The 22,028-nt window shown below is 51.3% G+C and overlaps 1 protein-coding gene across 1 annotated transcript in view; it reads right to left on the minus strand.

The window, feature by feature from the left end:
• ADCY5 (adenylate cyclase 5) overlaps positions 1-22,028 on the minus strand; it is a 158,102-nt gene that overhangs the window by 24,392 nt on the left and 111,682 nt on the right. Inside the window, exons 6-12 of the mRNA XM_043473156.1 lie at positions 21,497-21,655; positions 20,508-20,649; positions 18,444-18,584; positions 13,817-13,839; positions 11,131-11,275; positions 9,787-9,884; positions 6,337-6,424 (exon numbers count right to left, since the gene is read on the minus strand). Of these exons, the coding sequence (XP_043329091.1) occupies positions 6,337-6,424; positions 9,787-9,884; positions 11,131-11,275; positions 13,817-13,839; positions 18,444-18,584; positions 20,508-20,649; positions 21,497-21,655 (796 nt within the window). The remainder of the gene's footprint in view (positions 1-6,336; positions 6,425-9,786; positions 9,885-11,130; positions 11,276-13,816; positions 13,840-18,443; positions 18,585-20,507; positions 20,650-21,496; positions 21,656-22,028) is intronic.

The raw sequence follows: 22,028 nt of genomic DNA on the forward strand, positions 1-22,028 counted from the left end.
GGTGGTTTTGTTGTTCTCTAGTTGCTAAGTCATGTCCGACTCTTTTGCGACCTCATGGACTGTAGCCTGCCAGGATCCTCTGTCCATGGGATTTCCCAAGCATGAATACTGGAGTGGGTTGCCATTTCCTTCTCCAGGGTATCTTCCTGACCCAGGGATCAGACCCACGTCTCCTGCATTGCAGACAAGTTCTTTACCACTAACCTGCCAGGGAAGCCCATAGAAGGTGGTGATTGTTGCTGTTCAATCTCTAAGTCGTGTCCGACCCTCCCTCTGTCCTTCAGTATCTCCTGGAGTTTGCTCAAACTCGTGTCCAGAAAGGTGGTTGGGGAACACTAGGTGCACAGAGGCTTCCTGGTGAACCTGGGACCAGGAGCCCCACGGGGGCCACCCAGAGGCCAAGAGAAGAACTGCAGGCTATTAAACAAAATTCAACCAGGAATAAACTTGTAACAGCTAAACAATGATTACCTCAATGCATTGGCTTGCTACAAACCAATTTTCCTTGTCACCATTTCAAAAGATCTTCTCTTAACTTTAAATCTCAGCAGGAACCCAGGAATTGCTGATTTTTTGAAGTCTGCAGAAGATTTGACATCCTGGCCTGGCAAAGGTTTGTGGAATATCTCATCTCCTATAATAAAAAGTTCCCCTGTATATTGACCTGAAATCCTACCTGTACTAATCCTGGTGTAAACAATAAGATTCTTCACCTGGAGTAGAATCTCCTCGTGGGGCTGCCCTACAGCTGCAAACAGATCCTGGAGGGCATTTGTCTGGCAGAATGATTATATCTGTGCAAACCAATTGCTCAATGCCTGTTCACCAGCAGAGCTCAGGAAAAGAATCAATTAAAAAAAATTTCCCATCCAGTACATTCCCAATCTGATTAATTCAAATCAATTCAACTTGAAAAATGGGAATGGCGACACAATTAATAAACCGTGACTGGGTGAGGGACAGCTTTGATCCTGGCCTCTCTGAAAGTCTCCAGGCAAATCAATGACCTCCCTAGGGTCCTGGTTCCCTTACTGTGATGCAGGGCCAGGGTATCCAAGAATGAAATCTGGATGCAATCTGACAGCAGAACATTTAAGAAAACAGACTTTCTGACAAGGAGCTAATAACAGAAGCAGTGGCTCCTGCTTCAGAAAAAAATTTTTAAAAGATACTAAAATTTCAGAACAAAGCAGACAGACAGTGACCAGGTGACGCACTACTGCTGTCATCACCTGGCCTTTCAGGGGTCAACTGGACATATTAAAGACAGCGTCCTTGAGGGGAAGGGTTGTGGGCTCTGGAGTCAAGAACCATCTGCGTATAAAACCCAGCTATCCCATTTCCTGGCTTCCCTGATGGCACAGTGGTAAAGAATCTGTCTGCCAATGTAGGAGATGTGGGTTCGATCCCTGGGTCAGGAAGACATACTGGAGAAGGAAATGGCAACCCACTTCAGTATTCTTGCCTGGAGAATCCCACGGACAGAGGAGCCTGGCAGGCTACAATCCATGAGATTGCAGAGTTGGACACGACTTAGCAACTAAACACCAACAACAACCCCACTTCCTAGCTCTGGGATCTAGGGGAAGCTGTCTAACCACTTGGAGCCTCATTGTTCTCATCTGCAAAGCAAATATAATAAAAGCTGCCTTCAAGGTTTGGGAAAGGCCAGGCAAGGTGGCACAGCTGGGCTCTGGACCTAAGACAGCAGACTAAAAAGCCACGGGAGGAACCTAAGTTCTGCTTCCTGGCATGAAGTGTTCTCCACCCCTAGAAGACCTGTGCCCGGCAGCAGCACATCCTCTTCTAGTAGATGGAGTGTGAGCCCAAGCATCTGGAAAAGTGAGTGTGGGATTCTGCAATGGTCACAGGACAGAGGTACTGGGAGGTGAGATGTACTGGTGGTGGAGTAAGACCTTACTTCAGAAGCTGTGGGCAGGAGTCAGGGTGGAGTGGTAGGAAGGAGAGCTGGCAAGGTGGGACTTGGCTACATTCAGGCTTCAGGGAGAGGGACAGGGGGCCTTTTGGTGACTGCACAGGGCAGACAAGGGCCTGTAGGAAGCTCCGGTCAGATACGCCTTCTGGGCCTATCTGTACCCAGCTCCCAAATTGCAGGAAAGCAGAGTTTGGCCTTCTGAGATAGAACATGATGAGGAGCCACAGGAGAGACAGGGAACCCTGATCAAGTGTAGGAACAGAAGGGAGGCATACTCTTCTACCCACTTGGGTGGCAGCGTTGGCAAAAGTGCCAGTGCTGTCGGGGGCAGGCCTTGGCCCCTTCACTGGATGGTGATGGGACGGAGGGACAGGGAGACTGATGGACCAGGCAGAGCCGGCCATAAAGGGAATGGACTGCACTCAGGAGATATAACAGGCTTGCACCCCTGGAGGGGACCCAGCAGAGGTTGGCCTGGATCTGGCAGGGTTTTGCAAAGGGGTTCCAGGCTCAGGTGGTTGTCTGGACTGTCTCACTGTTTGGGAACCTTCCAATCTGAGATTCTCTGAGTCTGTGGACCACGTGTGATGCAAAGAGGGATTTAGCATGGTTTTCTCTGAGCAGCTCTGAGGCCCAGATCACCACCAATGCCAAGGGGAGAAAGGACTGGAGTGTCTGGGTGTCCACAAAGCCCTCTAAGAGCCTTACCAGAAAGAGGCGCTCAGGGGACGCTCCTCAGGACAAAGTACCCCAGGCAGAGGAGCTCCAGAGGGCAGCGAGACCGGACTTTGGGACAAGAGGAAGATCAAGGCTCCAAATCAGTCTTGCTGAGAAATCTAAGTGTGTGTATAATCTGGACCAAGCTGTGTCAGGAAGAGATCACACAGGCCCAAGATAAAAACACACTCAGAGCCCTTGGTGAGCAGCACATTTCAGAAAAACCTTCCAATAGAAAGGACCCAGGAATTGCTCCCAGACAGATGGCTAAGAAGACTGTGTCAACTGACTCAGACTACAGTTTCTTCATGTTTGTCTCTTCAAAAATAAAATATGGATGGTTTAAGAAATCATCCAAGTCCAAGTTGTTTTGGGGAAATGGAAAAGTAAATGAAACAGAGAAAGAGACCATGTCTGACAGAACCGCCTGGCTTTGGATCTGAGGAGCCCATTGTGATGGGGGTGATTTAGGAACTGCTCTATCTCTTCATAATGCCAATAGCCATGACATCTGAGAAACTGTGGGAATAAGATGAAAAATGTCTGAGTTCTGGCAAATCTTTTCACAGAGAAAAACAGAATGACACTGAAAATTCCAGTTCAATCAGCTTCATGGCAATACCTGAGAAGGTGATATAATCAACTTTCAGTCAGTCAGGCTGCAGGCAGTGTGGGCGGAAGGGAGGGCCAACCTGCCCTGCTACAGACCAAAGGGGAGACTTAACCCCCTTCACATCTTACTGTGCAGTTCATGCACAACACGAAGAGGAAAGATTAACTGGAAGATTAACTGGAAGAGGAGTTCATACTACAGACAATTGCTCAGGTTGAGGTCTACTTTACAGAAAGTGGATAAATGCTGAGAAGATGGATTATCAGAGGCTTGTGAGAGACAGATGCAGCCAGGACCCCAAGATGGTTATTAGAGTCTATTTGCTTCTTGGCCTAGATCAGCAGGTTTCAGGCTTGATAAGTCACAGAGCACTTTTTTTTTCCTAAACACACTCTTTATAGAAACTCTACATCTGCAAGATAGAAGAAGCAGGCTCCCCTGGTGGAAGGGTGTGGGGAGGTGGAGGTGGGGGATGTAAGTGTTCCAACCACCCCCTGCCCCCCAACCCACCCACCCCCCCCAGGAAAACTGAGGCCTCAGAGCAGTCAGAAAATCGCTGAGCTGGATAGAGGAATTGAGAGCAAGCTGATTAAATGTGACGTTGATTACAAAATAGGTAGACTCAATAAAACACAAGGAGGCGGGGAAGATTTTTATAAATAATCTCCAACAATGGCAAGAAGAATTCACTAGACCAGAGAACTAACTCAACATGGCAGTGCGGGTGGGGAAATGGGTCTGTCCCCCGTCCCTCCCCGATTCCGCCTCTCCCCCGCCTCCCCCACCAGCAGATACACACTCAAAACAAGGAACACAACCCAGATGAATTCAGTGTAGCTCAGGCTTACCACAGCAGCTAATAGAAAAGAGATAAATCTAGGTTCCAGTTTAAAAATTGTGAACAAAACTTTGATTCTGATTTGAATAGGCTCATTAAGTTCCTCAAATGAACAATGACTTTGCCTCAGTTTATAACTTCAAAGAAGGAAAGATTCTTTTTTGAGCATTCAGCAAAAGAATGTTTAAGAGGCCCTTTTAGCTATGGTATGCTTTTTTTTTAAGGTTGTGGTGAAATATATATAACACAAAACTTGCCAGTTTAACCATTTTTAAGTGTCCATGTCAGTGGCATGAATTACCTGCACAAATGCCGTGAAGCCAGCACTTCTGTTTCCCAAACCCTTCCATCACTCCAAACAGAAACTCTGAACCCAGTAAGCAATAACTCTTCATGCTCCCTCTCCCAGCCCCTGGTACCCTCTAGTCTACACTCTGTTTCTGTGAATCTGTGTGTTCTCGATACTTCATATAAGCAGAATCATGTAATATATGGCTTTTGTGTTTGGCTTCTTTCCCTTAGCGCAGTGTCTTCAGGCTTCATCCATGTTGTCGCGTGTGTCAAAATCTCAGTCCATTTTATGGGAGAATAATACTCCATTGTATGGATAACACGTTGTTTATTCGTTCATCTGTTGATGGACACCTGGGCTGTTTCCACCTTTTGGCTCTTGTGAATATATGGTGTGCTTTTACAGGCATGAGATGAAGAAAGTGGGACAGTCCACGGGGGGATAAACAGGTTTGGGGGAGGCGGGCTTGACCACAGCAAGACCAAAGGGCAAGAGGGACTGAACACAGAGCAGGAGCGAGGCTGTAGCCTCGGGGAAGGAGCTGGGGAGAGGCAGGGAGCCAGGGTTAACCCCTACCTTGCAGCACAGCAACAGGCTGAGCACCCAGCTCAACCTGCCAAGTCACCTTGGCCAGCCCTGCCTCTCCCTCAGCCCACGCAGGGGCAGGGCTGTAGCACACAGATGGTTGTAAGGTCCTTCCGGTTCTGACCATCCATCCTTCAAGATATTGACCATCAGGCGATGAAACAGTGAACAGCCCAATGAAGGACTCTGTTTGGAGGGTGGAGGGAGAAAGAGGACTCTGGAGGTGACAAAGGCCCAACTCCCCAGGAAGGAGAACAGGGTGCCCCCTGCAGAGGGTGTAGGGAGTGGCAGCAGGGCCTGAGGCCCCAAGGGGCTTGGCTCCACGTGAGTGTCCAGGAGGAGCAGAGAAATGGCTACAGCACAAGCTGGACAGGGCTTGTCCCTGCCGGGATAGAGCGCTTTCTAGAACCAGACTGGCCCCATCAGGGAATTCTTAGTGAAAGTGAAGTCGCTCAGTTATGTCCGACTCTTTGCGACCCCATGGACTGTAGCCTACCAGGCTTCTCTGTCCATGGGATTTTCCAGGCAAGAGTACTAGAGGGGTTCCCATTTCCTTCTCCAGGGGATCTTCCCGACTCAGGGATCGAACCCAGGTCTCCCATGTTATACGCAGACGCTTTACCCTCTGAGCCACCAGGGAAGCCCAGGGAAGCCCAGGGAAATCTTAAACCAGTGGGAAAGAACTGAGGAAGAGGTTTGGTGGGCAAGGCAAATGGGAACCTGACTGATTTCTACAACTGACCCTAATGACCTGTGGTCAGGTCCCCTCAAAGGACACAGCTTGGATGGCGACACGGCATGCCTAAGAAGAGACATGGGAGAAAAACATAGAGCAGGGTCTCACATCCTTATCCCTAGCCATGTGGCCTAGTCTGAAACAATGGACCACTCTGGATCTCCCTCTCATCTATATGATGGGCAGCTCAAAAGCTATCATCTCTAAGGCCTCCTCCAGGGCCATCTCTGGGGCACACTGGAACCCAGAAGAGGTGTGACCCCTTTCACCCATTCTTTCAGCAGATTTTTTGCGACCACTGCTCTGTTCTCGGCTTTGTGCTGGGTGCCCTTCCTTCGGCCCATCTGATACCCAGGGGCCAGATGGAAGAGGTGGCAATAGAATCTTCTTGTTGCAGAGATGGGCAAAGGCTAACAGAAACAGCCTGTACAAATAAACACCCTCAGACAAACTATGGCCCCTGCAGTCTGGCTTGCTGCTAGTGCCAATCAAGAGGTATGATCCAGCTTCAGGCACCTTGGTCCTGAGCATGACCCTCCAGCTCCAGCGCGGGGAGCTTATCAGAGGGCTGGAAGTGAGGGGAGAAGGCAACTGGGGATCAAGTGTAAACCGGACTCACCTTCACGCAAGAATAGATCACGGACACAAACACCACCAAGGTCAGCAGCAGGAAACAGGTCAGGTAGAAACTCAACATGAACACGGAGCTGGAAGGAGAGAGGAGGTGGGAATCCCAGGGCTCTGAGAGGCCCTGCGAAGGAAGCAGAACTTGCTCATTTCTCCTGCACCCACTGCCCAGTCTTTGGTGCCTGGCTCCTGACTCACCGAGGGGAGATTAGAGCCTTACAAGCTGATCTAGGACCCTCCTCCGTAATGGTCTGGCTCCTGCCCTTCCTCTTGGTCCTGTCACTTTCCTGGGGAGCACAGCCCACAGCAGGGACGAATGGAGAACTGGTGACACCTGCTCAATGTTTTACCTAATCCTTAGCTATCCATAGACTCACTTTGTTTAACTGGGAAGGACCCATTTTAAAAATCACCTGGTTGTTCCCTCCAGGTAGTCACTCATGGCTTGACAAGTAACTCTGAAGATGGAACATTGATTTGATAAGTGGCCATCATTTATAGAAATGCATTTGTCAACAACACAACCAGCCACTCTGAGAAACAGTAGTGACATGTCCCTTTGGAGGGCAGAGTCCCTAAAGCTGTGCCCACTGTCAGGCTGTACAACAGTCCTGCTCAGTCCTTCTGTTCCCCTACTCCCACCCAGCTCAACAAAAGTCATAAAACCTGCCAGGCTCTCTACATTGTCCCTCCTTACAGGAGCAGATCACAGGTGAGCTTAATGTTCACCAAGAGCCAGAATCCTCGGACGAGAGAACTGCAGATGACTTTCCATCTGGGGCCTGCCACGGCTCTCCTGGGACAGGAGCTGGCTGAGGCACGGCACTCTCCACCAACCACAGGAGCCTCAGACACTCCTCCCTTTCAGGGAGTGAGATGGCCTGAGATGCCAGGCGTTGTCCGCAGGTTAGAGGCAAGTGGGGGACACAGAGGGCAGGTGGACACCTCCAGGGAGGAGTCTTTGTTCCAGGCTCTCCCAGGAGCCAGCACTTATCTGCCTTAAACAAATAGAACAGGCAGAGAGAACTCTCTTCAGAGGGAAAGAAAGACCTTTAAAGTAGCTTTTAAGGCTTCCCTGGAGAGAGGATGGCCAGAGAACGACCTCTGTCCATGCCTTAGCAGCTCGGTGCTGTGGCCAGGAGGGAGGGAAGCTGCTGCTGGCAGAGCAGGGATCTGCAAAATCCCAGCCCCAAGCCACGCTGTGGAAAAAGAGAAGCAGCAAGGAGGCGGACTGTGCACCCAAGCGAAGGGGACTCTCAGCTGCAATGGGACAGAAAGTCTAGGTTGCTTATTATGCCTATAGCTCCATTTCATTACTGAACGTAGGTCCATGCCATAAAGGCCCACAATCCCACCAGCTCTGCACACCCTCAGTGCAGGGGGCAATGGGCACTAGCTGCCTAACCAGGGAGCAGCAGGCTGCTGGTGTCTGGTTTTCACCTGCAGTATTCTGATAGGGTCACGGCAGACACAAACGCAAGGGCCATCTCTTCAACAATGAGCACCATTAAAAAAATAAAAAGCATTGAGTAATAAGACACCATGACGCGTGCACCTCCCCATATGATGCACTGAGGACACTTCTGTGGGATTCTTGTCAAAAATAACCTCCATCGAATCATGAGGAAACATCAGACAAACCTAAATTGAGACATTCTAAATCGAGACATTCTACACATTAAAAAAAAATTTCTTTTTTTTGGATGCCTGCAGCTTGTGGGATCTTAGTTCTCAGATCAGGATTGAACCCTGGGCCCCTTGCATTGAAAGCATACAGTCTTAACCAGTGGGCCACCAGGAAGCCCAAGACATTCTACACATTAATTGGCTAGTACTCAACAAAAGTGCCTAGTCCACGAAGGATCAGTAAAGGCTGAGGAAGCATCACAGACTAGAAGGGACTAAGGAGATACAGCGGTTAAATCCAATGTGGGGTCCTGGCCCAGTGCCTAGAACACAAAAAGGCCATTTGGGGGAATGCTGATGAAATGAGAATATAGCCTGTAGATTGACAATCATAGTATTGTTGCAATGCTGACTTCCGAATTTGACTACCGTACTACAGTTATGTGGGTTGTTAACAATAGGAGAAACTAGATGAAGGATGTACAGAAACCCTCCACAGTACTTTTGCAACCTGTTTATAATTATTTCGAAATGAAAAACAGAAGGTGTTGGGGTGAGGGGACACTTCTAGATTGTTAGATTTAAGAGACATAACCAAATGCAACCAGTGACTCTTGAGTATATCCTGGCTATGAATAAATTAGAAGCAGAAGACATTTAGGGGTACAATTTTGGAGATTTGAACATAGATTTGGTATTAGATGATTGCAGAGGAACTGGGGTTAGTTTTGTTTGGTATAGGAGGCATGGTGGTTAAAAAGCAAAATGCCTTTAAAACAGGTATAGATTGACATTTCATCAGGGGCACAATGTCCCTGTGTCTAAAATTTACCTTAAAAAATCAGAAATACAACATTCTAAATCAACTATACTTCAATTTTAAAAAATCAGATAAAAGCAGATGAAACAAAATTTGCAAAATATTAACAATTGTTCTACCAATGGGGTGGGTGTTGATTACATTAATTACTTCTCTGTATGCTTGAAATATTGCTTAATGAAAAGTAAAAGATGTGTATATATGCATATGCATGCATATATATATACACATACATAAATACATATGTGGAGTGGTTATCTTTCTCACTTAGCTGTGAGCCTACAGTGACTGACTGTCTAACAAACACTTCATTTCCAACAGCCCACTTCCGAGTGGTTCCCTCAGAAGACACAAGCCTCTCTCAGGACACGGCCAGTCCTCAGAAAAGTTCAGGAACATCTCTTTGAGAGAAGCCTTCAGAATCTGAGATCCATTCTTTGAAATATCCAGAGTAGCAGAAAACCCTTATCTTAAAAAAAATTACTTATTTTTTATGTTTTGGCTGTGCGGCATAGCACATGGGCCCTTAGTTCCCCAACCAGCAGTCCAAATCCAACCTGTGCCCCCTGAGTGGGAAGCACAGAATCTTAACTACTGGACCATTGGGGAAGTTCAACCTTTATCTTTTGAAGATGCATTGACTTTTTGCAAGAACCAAAGGTCACACAGAAACCAACCTGGTGAATACTTTGGGTGATTCGGTGGGCAACAGTGGTCTGTGTTAAAACAGGATAAGAGGATGAAGTGGAGAGAGGGGTGTCCCATGTGCTGGCTTGCTCCCAGATAGAAGTTCCCCACAAAGAGCACTTCGCCTCCCCATCAGGGAGGAGGCAGACCTCGGCTTCCTGGTTCCCCTGAGCACACATCTGGAGACTTCTCTCCTATCTGAGCAAACTCAGCTCAGATCCCACCCCCCTCTGATCTCCTATGACCTCTTCTTTACTCCTGGAGCCCCTAAAGCCAGAAGAGGTTGCCTGGAAGGGATGAGGTACTTACTGGGGCACGATGGTGATCTGGACAAAGCAGATGAAGAGGAAGACGAGTGAGGCACATGCCACGTAGGCACCGAATCGGTCATCCACCTGCTTGGAGTACTGAGAGGACATGGACAGGGTGAGGGGGCGGTCACCCAGCCAGTCTGCTCCAGCCCCCTTCACCCCAGACACAGCCGGGACTGCCCACTCCTGATACATGGAAGGCCAGGTCAAGAAGCAGCACTGGCCACAGCTCTCAAGAAATCAGTCCACTCACCACACTGTGGTGGCCCTGGGGAGGGCGGCTGAACTGTCTTAAACCAGAAACTCTGCAGGCTGGGTCACCATGAGAGGAATCCATAACGATCATGGCACACGTTCGTGAGCACCACCTACACACTAGGACATGTGCCGGAGCCTGCAGGCATCACTGCACATCCTCACAAGAGCCCCAGGAAACAGGCACAGGACTGCTGCTGTTTCTGTTTCAGAGATGAGCATGCTGGGTCTCAGAGAAGCCAGGCGGCTTGTCAAGAGTCACAGAGCTCATCTCCAAGGTCCTGACTCCCAGCTCCCACCCCTCCCATGACATCAACCAGCTGCAAGGATGGCTGTGCTGGCAGAGAGAGGGTAATGCATGAGTCAGTTCCATTTATGCCGGTAAGCAGACTAAGTTCCCTTCTCATAGCTCCCTCCTCCTGATTTGGAGTGCCTCACTTGGCCACGATCATGAGTCCACATGATCCCATGTTGCCCAAACACAAGGGAGACCCTGTGATGTGTAGCAGAGACCCTGGACCCGCTCTGTCTGGTTCCGGTTCTGTCTCTACCTCACTGGGTGGCCTAGGGCAAGTCACCCAACTACTTTGAGCTTTACTCAGTCACAATTTAAGGAGGGGGGAGAGAGAGCTCTTGACCACCCCTTCCAACTAGAATACTTTGAGGTTCCAGTGTGCCAAAGGCAGCTGATGGTCCAGTTATCATTATAATGATAATAACAATAATACAAACAGCAATATTTATTGAACATCTACTATGTGACAGATACTGTTTCATGTGTTTTACACATATGGACTTGCTTAATCCTCACTGACACTATGAGGTAGGTATATTAAATATTCCCATTTCCAGATAAGGAAACTGAGGCACAGAGAAATTAAGATTTACCTTTTTCCACCAATAAAGTCTCCCTAAAAGCCCCATTTCCTGGTCAGGACAGCGTCAGAGCTGGGGAAATGGAGATGACAAGAAGGAGCTCTTTCCATGGTAATGGAAGTGGGAAGGGAGCCAGCCTGTTGCTTCGACCCCCCTCCCCTGTGGTCCTGATTCTGCCTGGGGCCCCTCCTTCCCAAATGGGGTGCTGTACCTTCTTCTCTAAGTCAGGCTCCCTGAAGGTCAAGAGGAACTTGCGAACATGTTCAGATCGCAGCCTGTCGATGCTCCTGGCATCAATGGCACGGCCCAGAAATTCATCCACTTCATCCTCAGGGTTCGAACTTTCCTGGGCGTTCCTGGTGAGCAAGGAACCGCAGGCACAAGATAGGCTGACCACCAGGGGGCGCTACTGCGAGGGGACTGCCGGCTCAGCCCTGTACCCAGACCCACTAGAGGGGCTGGATCAACCCTAATTAGGGGGTGGGAAGCTGAGAGTGACACCAGGACAGCCAGAAGCTTAAGTGCTTACATGCGCAGAAAACTTCCCAATTCTCAGAAAACTGCCCCCGCGGGTTGTGGGGGCTTCACTGACCATAGTGAAAATGAAAGTGTTAGTCGCTCAGTAGTGTCCAACTCTGCCACCACATGGGCTGTAGCCTGACAGACTCCTCTGTTCATGGGATTCTCCAGGCAAGAATAATGGAGTGGGTTGCCATTTCCTTCTCCAGGGGATCTTCCCGAGCCAGGGATTGAAGCTAGGTTTCCTGCATTGTGGGCAGACTCTTTACCATCTGAACCACCAGGGAAGCCCCCGACCATAAGGATTTTCTAACTCTATTGGTATATATATTATTATATGATAATGATAAAACATGTAACCCACCAGGCTCCTCTGTTCATGGGATTCTCCAGGCAAGAATACTGGAGTGGGTTGCCATGCCCTTCTTCAGGGGATCTTCCCAACCAAGGGGTCGAACCTGCGTCTCTCAACATCTCCTGTATTGGCAGGTGGGTTTTCTTTACCACTAGCACCACCTGGGGAGCCCATATATGTTATATATGATAATGATAATATGAATTATCATCAAAGGTTTGTTTTTTTCCCCTTCAGGTAACAATTTCTGCTCTTAACTCTTCAGCTGTACCATCATCCTGAAATCAAAGGCTGAGACCAGAAGGTAAGACCTCTGCCACAAGGCCTGGGAGCCTCCTGGCTGCTCTTGCCTGACTCTGGGGACTCTATGGAAAACATGGTGCACAATCTTTTGGTGCTGAACTAAACACTCTACTTCTAGAGTGAAGCCCAGTCCTCGAGTGGGATTTCTGACAGCCCCAGAGACAGGGAAGTGGAGGTGAGAGAAGGGGATACTCCCTCAGGTCGCTGGGATAGGGCCAGGAGCTGGCGACCAATGTATAAGGCCCTCCCCAGCCTGGGAGCTGCACGTGTGTGTGTGTGCGGGTACACACGCAGAGTGTGTGTGTGTGGGGGGGGTACACATGCAGAGTGTGTGTGTAGTTGTGTGTGTGTGCGGGTACACATGCAGAGTGTGTGTCTGTGTAGTTGTGTGTGTGCATGTGTGTGTGTGCGGGTACACATGCAGAGTGTGTGTGTAGTTGTGTGTGTGCACATGTGTGTGTGTGGGTACACATGCAGAGTGTGTGTGTGTAGTTGTGTGTGTGCACGCGTGTGTGTGTGGGTACACATGTAGAGTGTGTGTGTGTGTAGTTGTGTGTGTGCACGTGTGTGTGCAGGTACACATGCAGAGTGTGTGTGTGTGTAGTTGTGTGTGGCACGTGTGTGTGTGTGGGTACACATGCAGAGTGTGTGTGTAGTTGTGTGTGTGTGTGTGGGTACACATGCAGAGTGTGTGTGTGTGTGTAGTTGTGTGTGGCACGTGTGTGTGTGTGGGTACACATGCAGAGTGTGTGTGTAGTTGTGTGTGTGTGTGCGGGTAACATGCAGAGTGTGTGTGTGTGTAGTTGTGCGTGTGCACATGTGTGTGTGCAGGTACACATGCAGAGTGTGTGTGTGTGTAGTTGTGTGTGTTCACGTGTGTGTGCGGGTACACATGCAGAGTGTGTGTGTAGTTGTGTGTGTGCACATGTGTGTGCGGGTACACATGCAGAGTGTGTGTGTAGTTGTGTGTGTGCACATGTGTGTGCGGGTACACATGCAGAGTGTGTGTGTGTGTGTAGTTGTGTGTGTGCACGTGTGTGTGTGCAGGTACACATGCAGAGTGTTTGTGTGTGTAGTTGTGTGTGTGTGTGTGTGCGGGTACACATGCAGAGTGTGTCTGTGTGTAGTTGTGTGTGTGCACATGTGTGTGTGTGTGGGTACACATGCAGAGTGTGTGTGTGTGTAGTGTGTGTGCACGTGTGTGTGTACGGGTACACATGCAGAGTGTGTGTGTGTGTGTGCAGTTGTGTGTGTGCAGGTACACATGCAGAGTGTGTGTGTAGTTGTGTGTGTGTGTGTGCGGGTACACATGCAGAGTGTGTGTGTGTGTAGTGTGTGTGCACGTGTGTGTGTACGGGTACACATGCAGAGTGTGTGTGTGTGTGTGCAGTTGTGTGTGTGCAGGTACACATGCAGAGTGTGTGTGTAGTTGTGTGTGTGTGTGTGCGGGTACACATGCAGAGTGTGTGTGTGTGTAGTTGTGTGTGTGCACGTGTGTGTGAAGTGGAGATTATAAATGGGTGGTCCCAAGGCCCAGCCTCTCTACGGGGGCCTGGGCTCCAGAGCTGCTGGTCTCTCAGGTGCAATGGGCTCCGTTCACTGGTGGCCAAGACTGCGTGTCCTGAGCTCATCCTCTCCAGAGCACAGAAACCCAGCTCCGGGCAGCTTGGAGGCAGCCCCCAGACCGAGGAGCAGGAGTGAAGAAGGGCACGTGACTCACTTGTCCTTGGGGTCTTCAAAGCCCTGAAAAAGAGGGATGGAGAGAGAAGGAAAGGAGCGTGAGAACAGAGGGGATGAAGTCAGGGGGCTGCAGCTCATCCTCTGCCCACAGTTCATCCAGAGCTCAGACACAGACAGCACTGTACTCAGCCGTCCGCTCCTTCCTTCGTTTGGTGAACACAGCTGGGGTTGGGACAGGCTCCGTGCTAGACACTGGGGGTGCACTGTGATTTCACTTCCTCCACTGGCAAAATCCATGTGTCTGAGCTCTTCTGGTCCCCACACCTGATTCCTCGTCTTTCTCCAAACCTCCCGTCACTTTCCTCCTGGACCATGGGCTTGGTGGTGTATATGTGTTAGTTGCTCAGCTGTGTCTGACCCTTTGTGACCCCATGGACTGTAGCCCACCAGGCTCCTCTGCCCATGGAATTCTCCAGACAAGCATACTGGAATGGGTAGCCATTCCCTTCTCCAGGGGATCTTCCTGCCCAGGGATCGAACCCACATCTCCTGCACTGCAGGCAGACTCTTTACCATCTGAGCCACCAGGGGCTTGGTGGGTACCCTCCCCATTCTCCCACTTACTTAGATGGAAATAAGAGAAACTGCTAAGTCAGTGAATCCCCACATGCCTGTGCACACCCATGCACACACAGCTCATGGACACTCACCGCGCCCACTTACAAGCACACAGAGAATCTGGGAGTTCACAAGTTTTGAGCTTAAGAACATGAAACTCTGGTTACCTGAAACAGCTTTTCTGGTATCTGAGAATCTGTGTTCTTGTAAGGCTGGGGTGGCTGGGGACCCAGGAGGTGAGATACCTGGAGTCAAACCTGCCCCGGTTTGACTACTGTCCTGATGTTCTGATGTTCACTCACACAGGGCAGGGGTGAGGGTGGGAGGGGCCCTCACGAGTTACCAAACTCAAGGCCCTACCTAGAGTCCACCTACAAAGTCCACAAAGGATAGCGGTGTGTCAGGGTCTGACTGACGGAATGGAGGGAGGGGTCCCTAAATGGGGAGGGGTGGGACTCAGGAGGCAGTGAGGGAGACATAAGCACCCAGGGCAGGCAGCTTCAGGTTGCCAGGACGAGGGCAGAGCGTGCCCTCCTGTCCCTGCGATCCAGCATGGAACATACTGCTGGGCAGACAGGGGGCTGGTAAACATCAGGGGGGGCCCAAACCCCAGAGGAACACACCCCTCTTCATTCCCGCTGAGGAGGGGGACTTAGGTTGGTCCCCAGAAGTCAGAGCTTCCCGGCTCTGAATAGACGTGGGGCCCATGGGAACTGAGGTGTCTGTTCTCCCCGCCAGCTCGGGGCCTGCAGGGACCTCGGCAGGCCCTAGTGCTACATCCAAGGGCCCGATTGTGGGCTCTGAGAGCCTCCCGGGCTGCCCAGTGGAGCTCTTCCCTTCTCCTTGTCCTCTGAGAACCTCCAAGCCCTCCGTCCGGGCTGCAGGATCTGGCCCACCACACCGTTCCTGCTCGAAGCTGGAGGAGCCGGGGCCACTCAGGTGGGTGCCCCATCTGGGGGCAGGCAGGACCCCTCAGGGTACAAGGCCCATTCCCCGCAGGCCACGGTGCCTCAGAGGACGTCCAAGCCACGTTATGCCTATACTGGTCTCTACAGCTCAGAACTAGAGCCGACACGTTTCTAACAAACCTGTCTCTGAGTTTCTCCAGCATTCCTTTGGTCATGTGTATGGGCTGCTGTTGGGGGCTGTGTCCGCTCTAGGCTCCCTGAGTGCCGGGTTGGAGTGGTGAGCTGACGACTGTCAGAAAACACTTTGGTGGATGAACCACAGCAAAAGGCCTCTGAGAACACAAGCCAGGACTCCCCTGAGGGTCCAGTGGTTAAGAACTCGCCTTCCAGTGCAGAGGATGCAGGTTTGATCCCTGGTCAGGGAACTAAGATCCCACTTGCCTTGGGGAAACTAAGCCTTCATGCCATAACTACAGAGCCTGCACACTCCGGAGCCTGTAACAAGAGAAGCCCGTGCACCACGACAAAAAGCCCATGAGCCACAGCTAGAGAAAGCCTGTGTGCCCCAACAAAGAGCCCGCTTGCCACAAGGAAGACCCAGTATGGCAAAAACAAACAAACACAGAAACAACCCACAGGCCAGCGGGCTGGGTTCCAGTCCCCGACCTGCTCACCAGCTCTAGGACTGTGGTCCTCAGCCCAGGGAGGGGGGGGTCCTCAGATGGGTTCCTGCAGTTCTGCCTCAGCACTTCTGGGTAGCAGCTCAGCCCAGTGTTTCTGTCTGGGGCCCAAGTCCTCACCTTACACACTCCCCTGCCAACCTTTGTATTAATAAATAACCTTAGAGACTTTACGACACACGCCTAAAGCTCCTCACTATGCTTAACAAGCTGGGTAAAAGATGGATCAAGATTTAAAGAAAGAAGCTTCTGACTGCTAGTTACTACCCTCTCACTGCTCTCGGTCACTCCTCAATCTAATCTCCATCCCATCTTCAGTGAAAGTCCAGGAAGAAGCTCTCTTTTTGCGTATCTTTCTCCAGGGTTTCTGGGCAGATTTAACACCCAAAGCCAATGGTATTCCAGACAGGACACTCTGACTGGGCAGGCAGGGGCCCAGGAGATGGTACTTCGATGCTGGCCCCTTGGGTAACTCTGCCCAGCAAGGAGGGGGGTGGGGAGCCTCTTCTCTCCTTCTACAGGGGTGTCCTCAACACTTATCTTCTGCTCACTCTCCATTTCCTCCCCTCTGGGCGAAGCAATTAACACCACGAGGAACCTTTCCTGCAGCCAGTCTCCCCTGAGACTCTTTCCCAATTACGGCCCTTCTGCTAATTCTTCCAAGGCTTCTTGTCCTAACAATGATTAATGTGTCTGTCAAATAGGTGCTTATAGTCCAAACTGGCTCCTCTGAGACTCTGAAATAACTGAAGAGTCTACTTACACCAAACATCACTAGAGAAAAGAACTTTCCAAAGATTTTAAACAGAGAACGGACAGCAGGCAGCCTGCCTTGTGGCGCTTTTCCCTCCTCACCTCTGTCCCGCCACATCGCTTTCTTCTTTCTTCTCCCGGATATCTCCACCTCCCCCTTACCCTCTTTCTCCAGTCTTCCTGCTCCCCTGTGCTTCTCTTTCCTCCCACCTGATGAGAGCTTCCCTCTTTGCATCCTGTTCTCAGTCTTCCCCCCCTCTCTCCTCTCACCCTCTCTCTCACCTCTTGGCCATCCTGGTCACACCGTACGGAGTCTGCAGAGGATGGTTAAAGAACCGGGGTGAGAAGAGAGAAGGTCCAGCAATTGCTTTGCAGAGGGGCCTGGAGGGAGTTGGAGTGGTACCTAGAGCCCTGGGTGGCACTGACCAGGTCCAAGTTCAAAGCCCTGAGGCTAGAGGCCAGCCTTCCTCCACCCTGTCCCTTATATTATGACCTTGGTGTCCTGCAAGTTGCCTCTTTACCGTCAAAAGTTAAAGTGGTGGTCCTGACTCAACTCACTTTTTTACTTCAGGGCATTTTTGTTACAACTTCGTCATTTGCTACTGGCTAGCTGGCAAGGAGCAGAATGACTGGTCCCCAGACTGTGTCCTCCCTCAGACCCCTGGATCTGTCTGCCGACTCAGCTGGACTCTTGGAGTCTCTAGTCACTGCAGCTGCAACTTAAAGCCAGTCTGAGCCACAGATCCCAACGTGGGGGTCCTCGTGTGGGTGGCATGCCTCCCATTCCTTGATCAGAATCTGTGGGAACTAAGTGGACACACACACACACCCCATCCCTCTCTCAGGGTGGGCAACTCCTGCCTGGGAATCGGGCTGCCCTTGAGCTGAGGAGTGTGTTCAGATGTAGAGGCTAAGCTCTCAGGAAAAAAGAAAGGAAACACTGCTGCTGAAACTGACTTCCTGTCACCCCTCTCCCTCTTCTTCCCACCCGCTGATGTCTTCCTTCCAGCCTCACTGATGGAACCCTGGCAGCACCTCCTGAATTAGCTGTCCCCGGTGTGTGCAGGGGGGGCTGAGGGTGTCTGTCCCCCGAGGCAGGCAGGGTCCCTTGAGATGGAGGCAGCGCCCCTACCACAGCCTCAGCTCACTCAGCCCACACTCAGTCCAGATGGTCTCACAGGGAGACTGGAATTAGCAGGGTGTTTCTCAGCCCCGAGGGCAAAAAGACCATCTCCTGGCACCTGCCAAAAAGCAGTGGGATTTTTTCTGGGTGACTGAGCCAGAGTATATGTTTCAGCTGTCTGGGAAATGTACCAGATGCTGGAAGGTGTCTGAAAAGCTGGTGCCCACCTAACTCCCCAGGGTTCCTCAGACAGTTTCAAGAGACCCCTGGAGGCTCTATGGGACCCTGAGTCTAGCCTGCACCAGCAAGCTCTGCCAAGCGGGAAGGGGAAAGGGGCATTGCCACTCTGTTCCAAAGTCAAATCCAGCATGCCAAGAGATGGTGGGGCCCACAAAGAAAGCCCGGGGCTGGAAGTTAGGTGCTCTGGCTCCTGGTTCCAAGTCAGGGTGAACCCCTTTCCAACATTTCCTCCCGTGGCTCCTCAGGTTCCCTTGGCCACATGAGGGGCCTGACCCAGTCCCCTCACCCACAGGAGGCCCCAGCCCTGGAGAGTACGGCCCACACACTGCCCCACCAGCCACTCACCATCCGCTTCATCTCCTTGGACACCTGGTTGCCACCCAGGTGGTTGTAGAAGGGGCGCTCGGCCCCCCAGTGAGGCGGGTTGTGCCCGATGGAGTTGGTTCTCTGACGGTTCATCTTGGCAATCATGGCCTTCTCTTCTTTCTGGGAGAGCAACAGAAAGGCATCAGCCCATGGACAGGGCCCTTCGGGTGAGCCCACAGAAAGTTTCATTTCTCCCAGTGCCTGGCCAGGTAGGAGTTGTGGCAGAGGCCTCTTCCTTCTCTGCACAGCCTGGGGCCCTAAGTGCACCCAAGAAATCATCTGAAGTCCCTCCAGACTCCCCAGACCAGTGCTGGCTGGGGGCTGTGAGCCTCAGGCGGGAGCAGCAGGACAGGATGATGAGGTTGGTCTTGTTGGAAAGCCATGGGGCGTGGGAACATCTGTCATTGGCACAGAATGTTAGAGCCTGTGATGCAGGGAGAGAAACCCGAGATTCCAATTTCTACCTCAAAACAGGCTTGTTCTAGCACAGTGAAGAGTAGAACAGGTCCTGCTGCTCAGAGGCAGCTTCGGGAGGTTTGGGTCATCAGAACGTGAGCTTCAAGGGCTGACATGCATTGTACAAATACACAGACGGGGCCTCAGCCAGCTCTCCGTGTGCCAACCACAATCTATCTGTTCATCCATCCAAACGAGCTAGAGGTGGAGGGCTAGAGAGGTCCTGGGAGGAACAGGGTGGCCTTCCCTTCTTCTCCATCCCTGAGCCTGGGAAGGCAGCTGCTCAGATCAGGGAGGCAGAGGGGAGAGATATAGCCTGCTCCAGCAGACATGGCTCTGGGTTGGGGCTAGGGTTGGGGGTTGTCCCATTTCATCTTTTCTGGACCACTTGTCAAGCTAGAAGAACCAAGACCCAGAGAACCCAGGGCAGAGGGTAATCCTTTATCCTGGGTGGGGCAGGATGAGGAGGCCTGTGGGCCCAGCGGAGAGGAAGGGTGTGGGAGGAGGGCCTGGGAGAATTTCAGTTCATTTATACTCCAGCCAAACAATAAGCAAATGCTTTAAAATGAGTCAACTAAACCACAAGACACTTCCCCCAAAGTACCTACACCCTCCCATCCCTCTCCCAGGTGTCTGTGGCAGGCCTGACACAGCTCCCTCAGGGACCCTCCTCAACACCTCCCACACCCCACTCCCTGCAGCCAGAATCCATGTGCTGGGCTGCCCAGAGAGGGTGGGGTACCCCTCTGATGTCCCTCACAGGGTGGGCGCCTGCCTCAAACAATTCTGCCCACTTTGAAAAATCTACTTTTGCTGTCTCCAAGACTTTCGCTGAAATTTTCTCACAGCTTAATTTTGTCTTTAGTCTAACTCCTAATGAAAGAAACAGGGAAGTTTTTTTCTATCAAAGGGCTCTGACCAACAGATTAATTCAATTGGAAAATTTATAAGTAAAAGCATTTAAGTCTAGAGAGAAATATGAAGTGGGTAAAATAGAAAATGCTCTCGTTTGCTTTAAAAATTAAGAACATGGAACATGACACTATTAAAAATAGAACACTGAAGTCTGCTAATAATTCTGTTTTATATTTTGGCAAGTGTGGGCTGAGACAAAAGAAGGAAGAAGAAAGACTAGAAAGTGAGAGAGGGGGAAGAGAGTATGAAGAAACAGAGATATATAAGTACAGGCAGAGAGAGAGCAAGATCAACCTAGTTAGGCAATAGATAAGGAACGAGATGGAAATAAAGGACACCGTATACCCTGATGCTTCATGTCCATCTCATGGTCTTCTGTTGCATTGTTACTAACTGATCTGAGGTCTGTTGCATTTTTGCAACAGAAGGAAAATGAAAACATCTCCTGTTTGCCATCAGCCTTTGCTAAGCCTCTGTGTCTCTCATGTCCTTCTGGAGGTGCAGGAACCACGACTGCATCGGGACTTGACTCAAGGAAAGAGTAAGAGGAGAAGGAAGCAGCAGGCCAAGAAACATTCCTCCCCCAAGGAACGAAGCTCTTCCATCGTCCCCCCCCTCCACCGCAGGCCCCTGCCCACGCCCAACCCTGCCCCCAGCCCTTGGCCCCCTGACCCGCTTCTGGGTGCAGCGCAGGATGAGAAAGGTCTCGATACTGTGCTCCTTGAGGTAGGCGTTGCGCTCGCCCCCACAGCCTGGCTCCACCTCGTAGTCACCATTCAAGTAGTTGAGTGTGGCCTTGGTGATGTGGATGCGTCTAGGGTGGGGAGGCAAGCAGGGAGAGCAGGGCAGTAGATATGAATTCAGAACCCCCGCTCCTGTGCAGAACCAAACTGCCACCGACTGAGTCATTATTCAAATCCCAGAGCTCTGGCTCAAATTCTCACCCCTACCTGGGTCCCTCAAGGGACTGTACCCCTCCAAGTCATCAGGGTGGCTTGGTGGGCCCCGCCCCAGCTCGCGTCCGATGAGACTACACCATAGCACATCGGCATCATGTTATTATAATAAAGTAACATGTCAGCCTGCCAGGAGAACATGGCCTCCAGTCTCACAAATCTGCAGAAGCCAGCGGTGGCTCTTGCTGACTACAGGATTGTGTCCAAATTCTCCAGCCTGGCGTGAGTGTCCTCTGCACAGACATGTTGCTTCTCCCACTGGTTCCTAAAAGGCCATCTGCTCTACTTGCATTCCTTGGAAGTACTGTGTTTCCCTCCACCTGTGCCTGTCCTCAGCCCAGCACCTCCCCCAACCCCACCTTCCTCACCTGTCCCCATACTGCCCCTTGTGCCGGGCCAGCTCACCTTCCACCTCCATATGTCCTGGCTATCCCCGAAAGTATCCAGGGATCCTCCCCCATCTAGAAGTCTCCCCTACCTCCTGCATCTCAAAACAGGCCACCAGGTTCTGTGTAAATATTTCGGTGAGGGTTGGGACATGCTCCCTACAAATTGCCGTGTGTGGTGTCAGTGCTCAGTTACTAGAGGAATCCCACTTAAATTCTGCCACCCCCAGGCCCACAGTTACCTGGTCATGCCCATCCTGGCCCCTCCCACAGGAGCCACCTGGGTGGGCCAGGCAGGAAGCTGCCGTCCCTCACTCACCCCGCCTTGCCTCCAGCCTCCATGTGGTTGGCCAGCGTGACATCGTTAGACCAGACATCGAACTGCCACTTCCGGAGGCCAAGGACACCGCAGTGTACTCTCCCGCTGTGAATTCCCACACGCATGTTCACGTTCACACCTGTCACCTCCCGGACCAGCCTGGGGATGGAGCAGGGGTAAGGCTGGGAAGGGGTCAGGGCCAGGCGCAGAGAGTGGGGGTGGCTGGAAGGCATGGGACCAGGGTGTGTGAGAAGGGGCAGGGGTCAAAGGGTCGTTTCTCTCTGGGCCAGCCCCAGTCCAGAGTCTGAAACTGTTCAACCCGAAGAGCAAGGGCTGAGCCCTTGGTGCTCAGGGGCTCTAAACTGTGAGAGCGCTGTTTCCCATCTTTCCCACAAGGTGGCGCAGCACCTCACAGTAGAATCCAGGCCCCACTGCTTCCCCCCACAGCTAGGACACCTGAGCCAGCTCAGTCATCAAAGTTGTGTTCTGAAAATGCAAGCGCACGTTAGTGCCGATTTGAGTTAACAGGAAA

This window comes from Cervus canadensis, chromosome 7 (assembly GCF_019320065.1).
Source record: "Cervus canadensis isolate Bull #8, Minnesota chromosome 7, ASM1932006v1, whole genome shotgun sequence".
Lineage (NCBI taxonomy): Eukaryota > Metazoa > Chordata > Mammalia > Artiodactyla > Cervidae > Cervus > Cervus canadensis.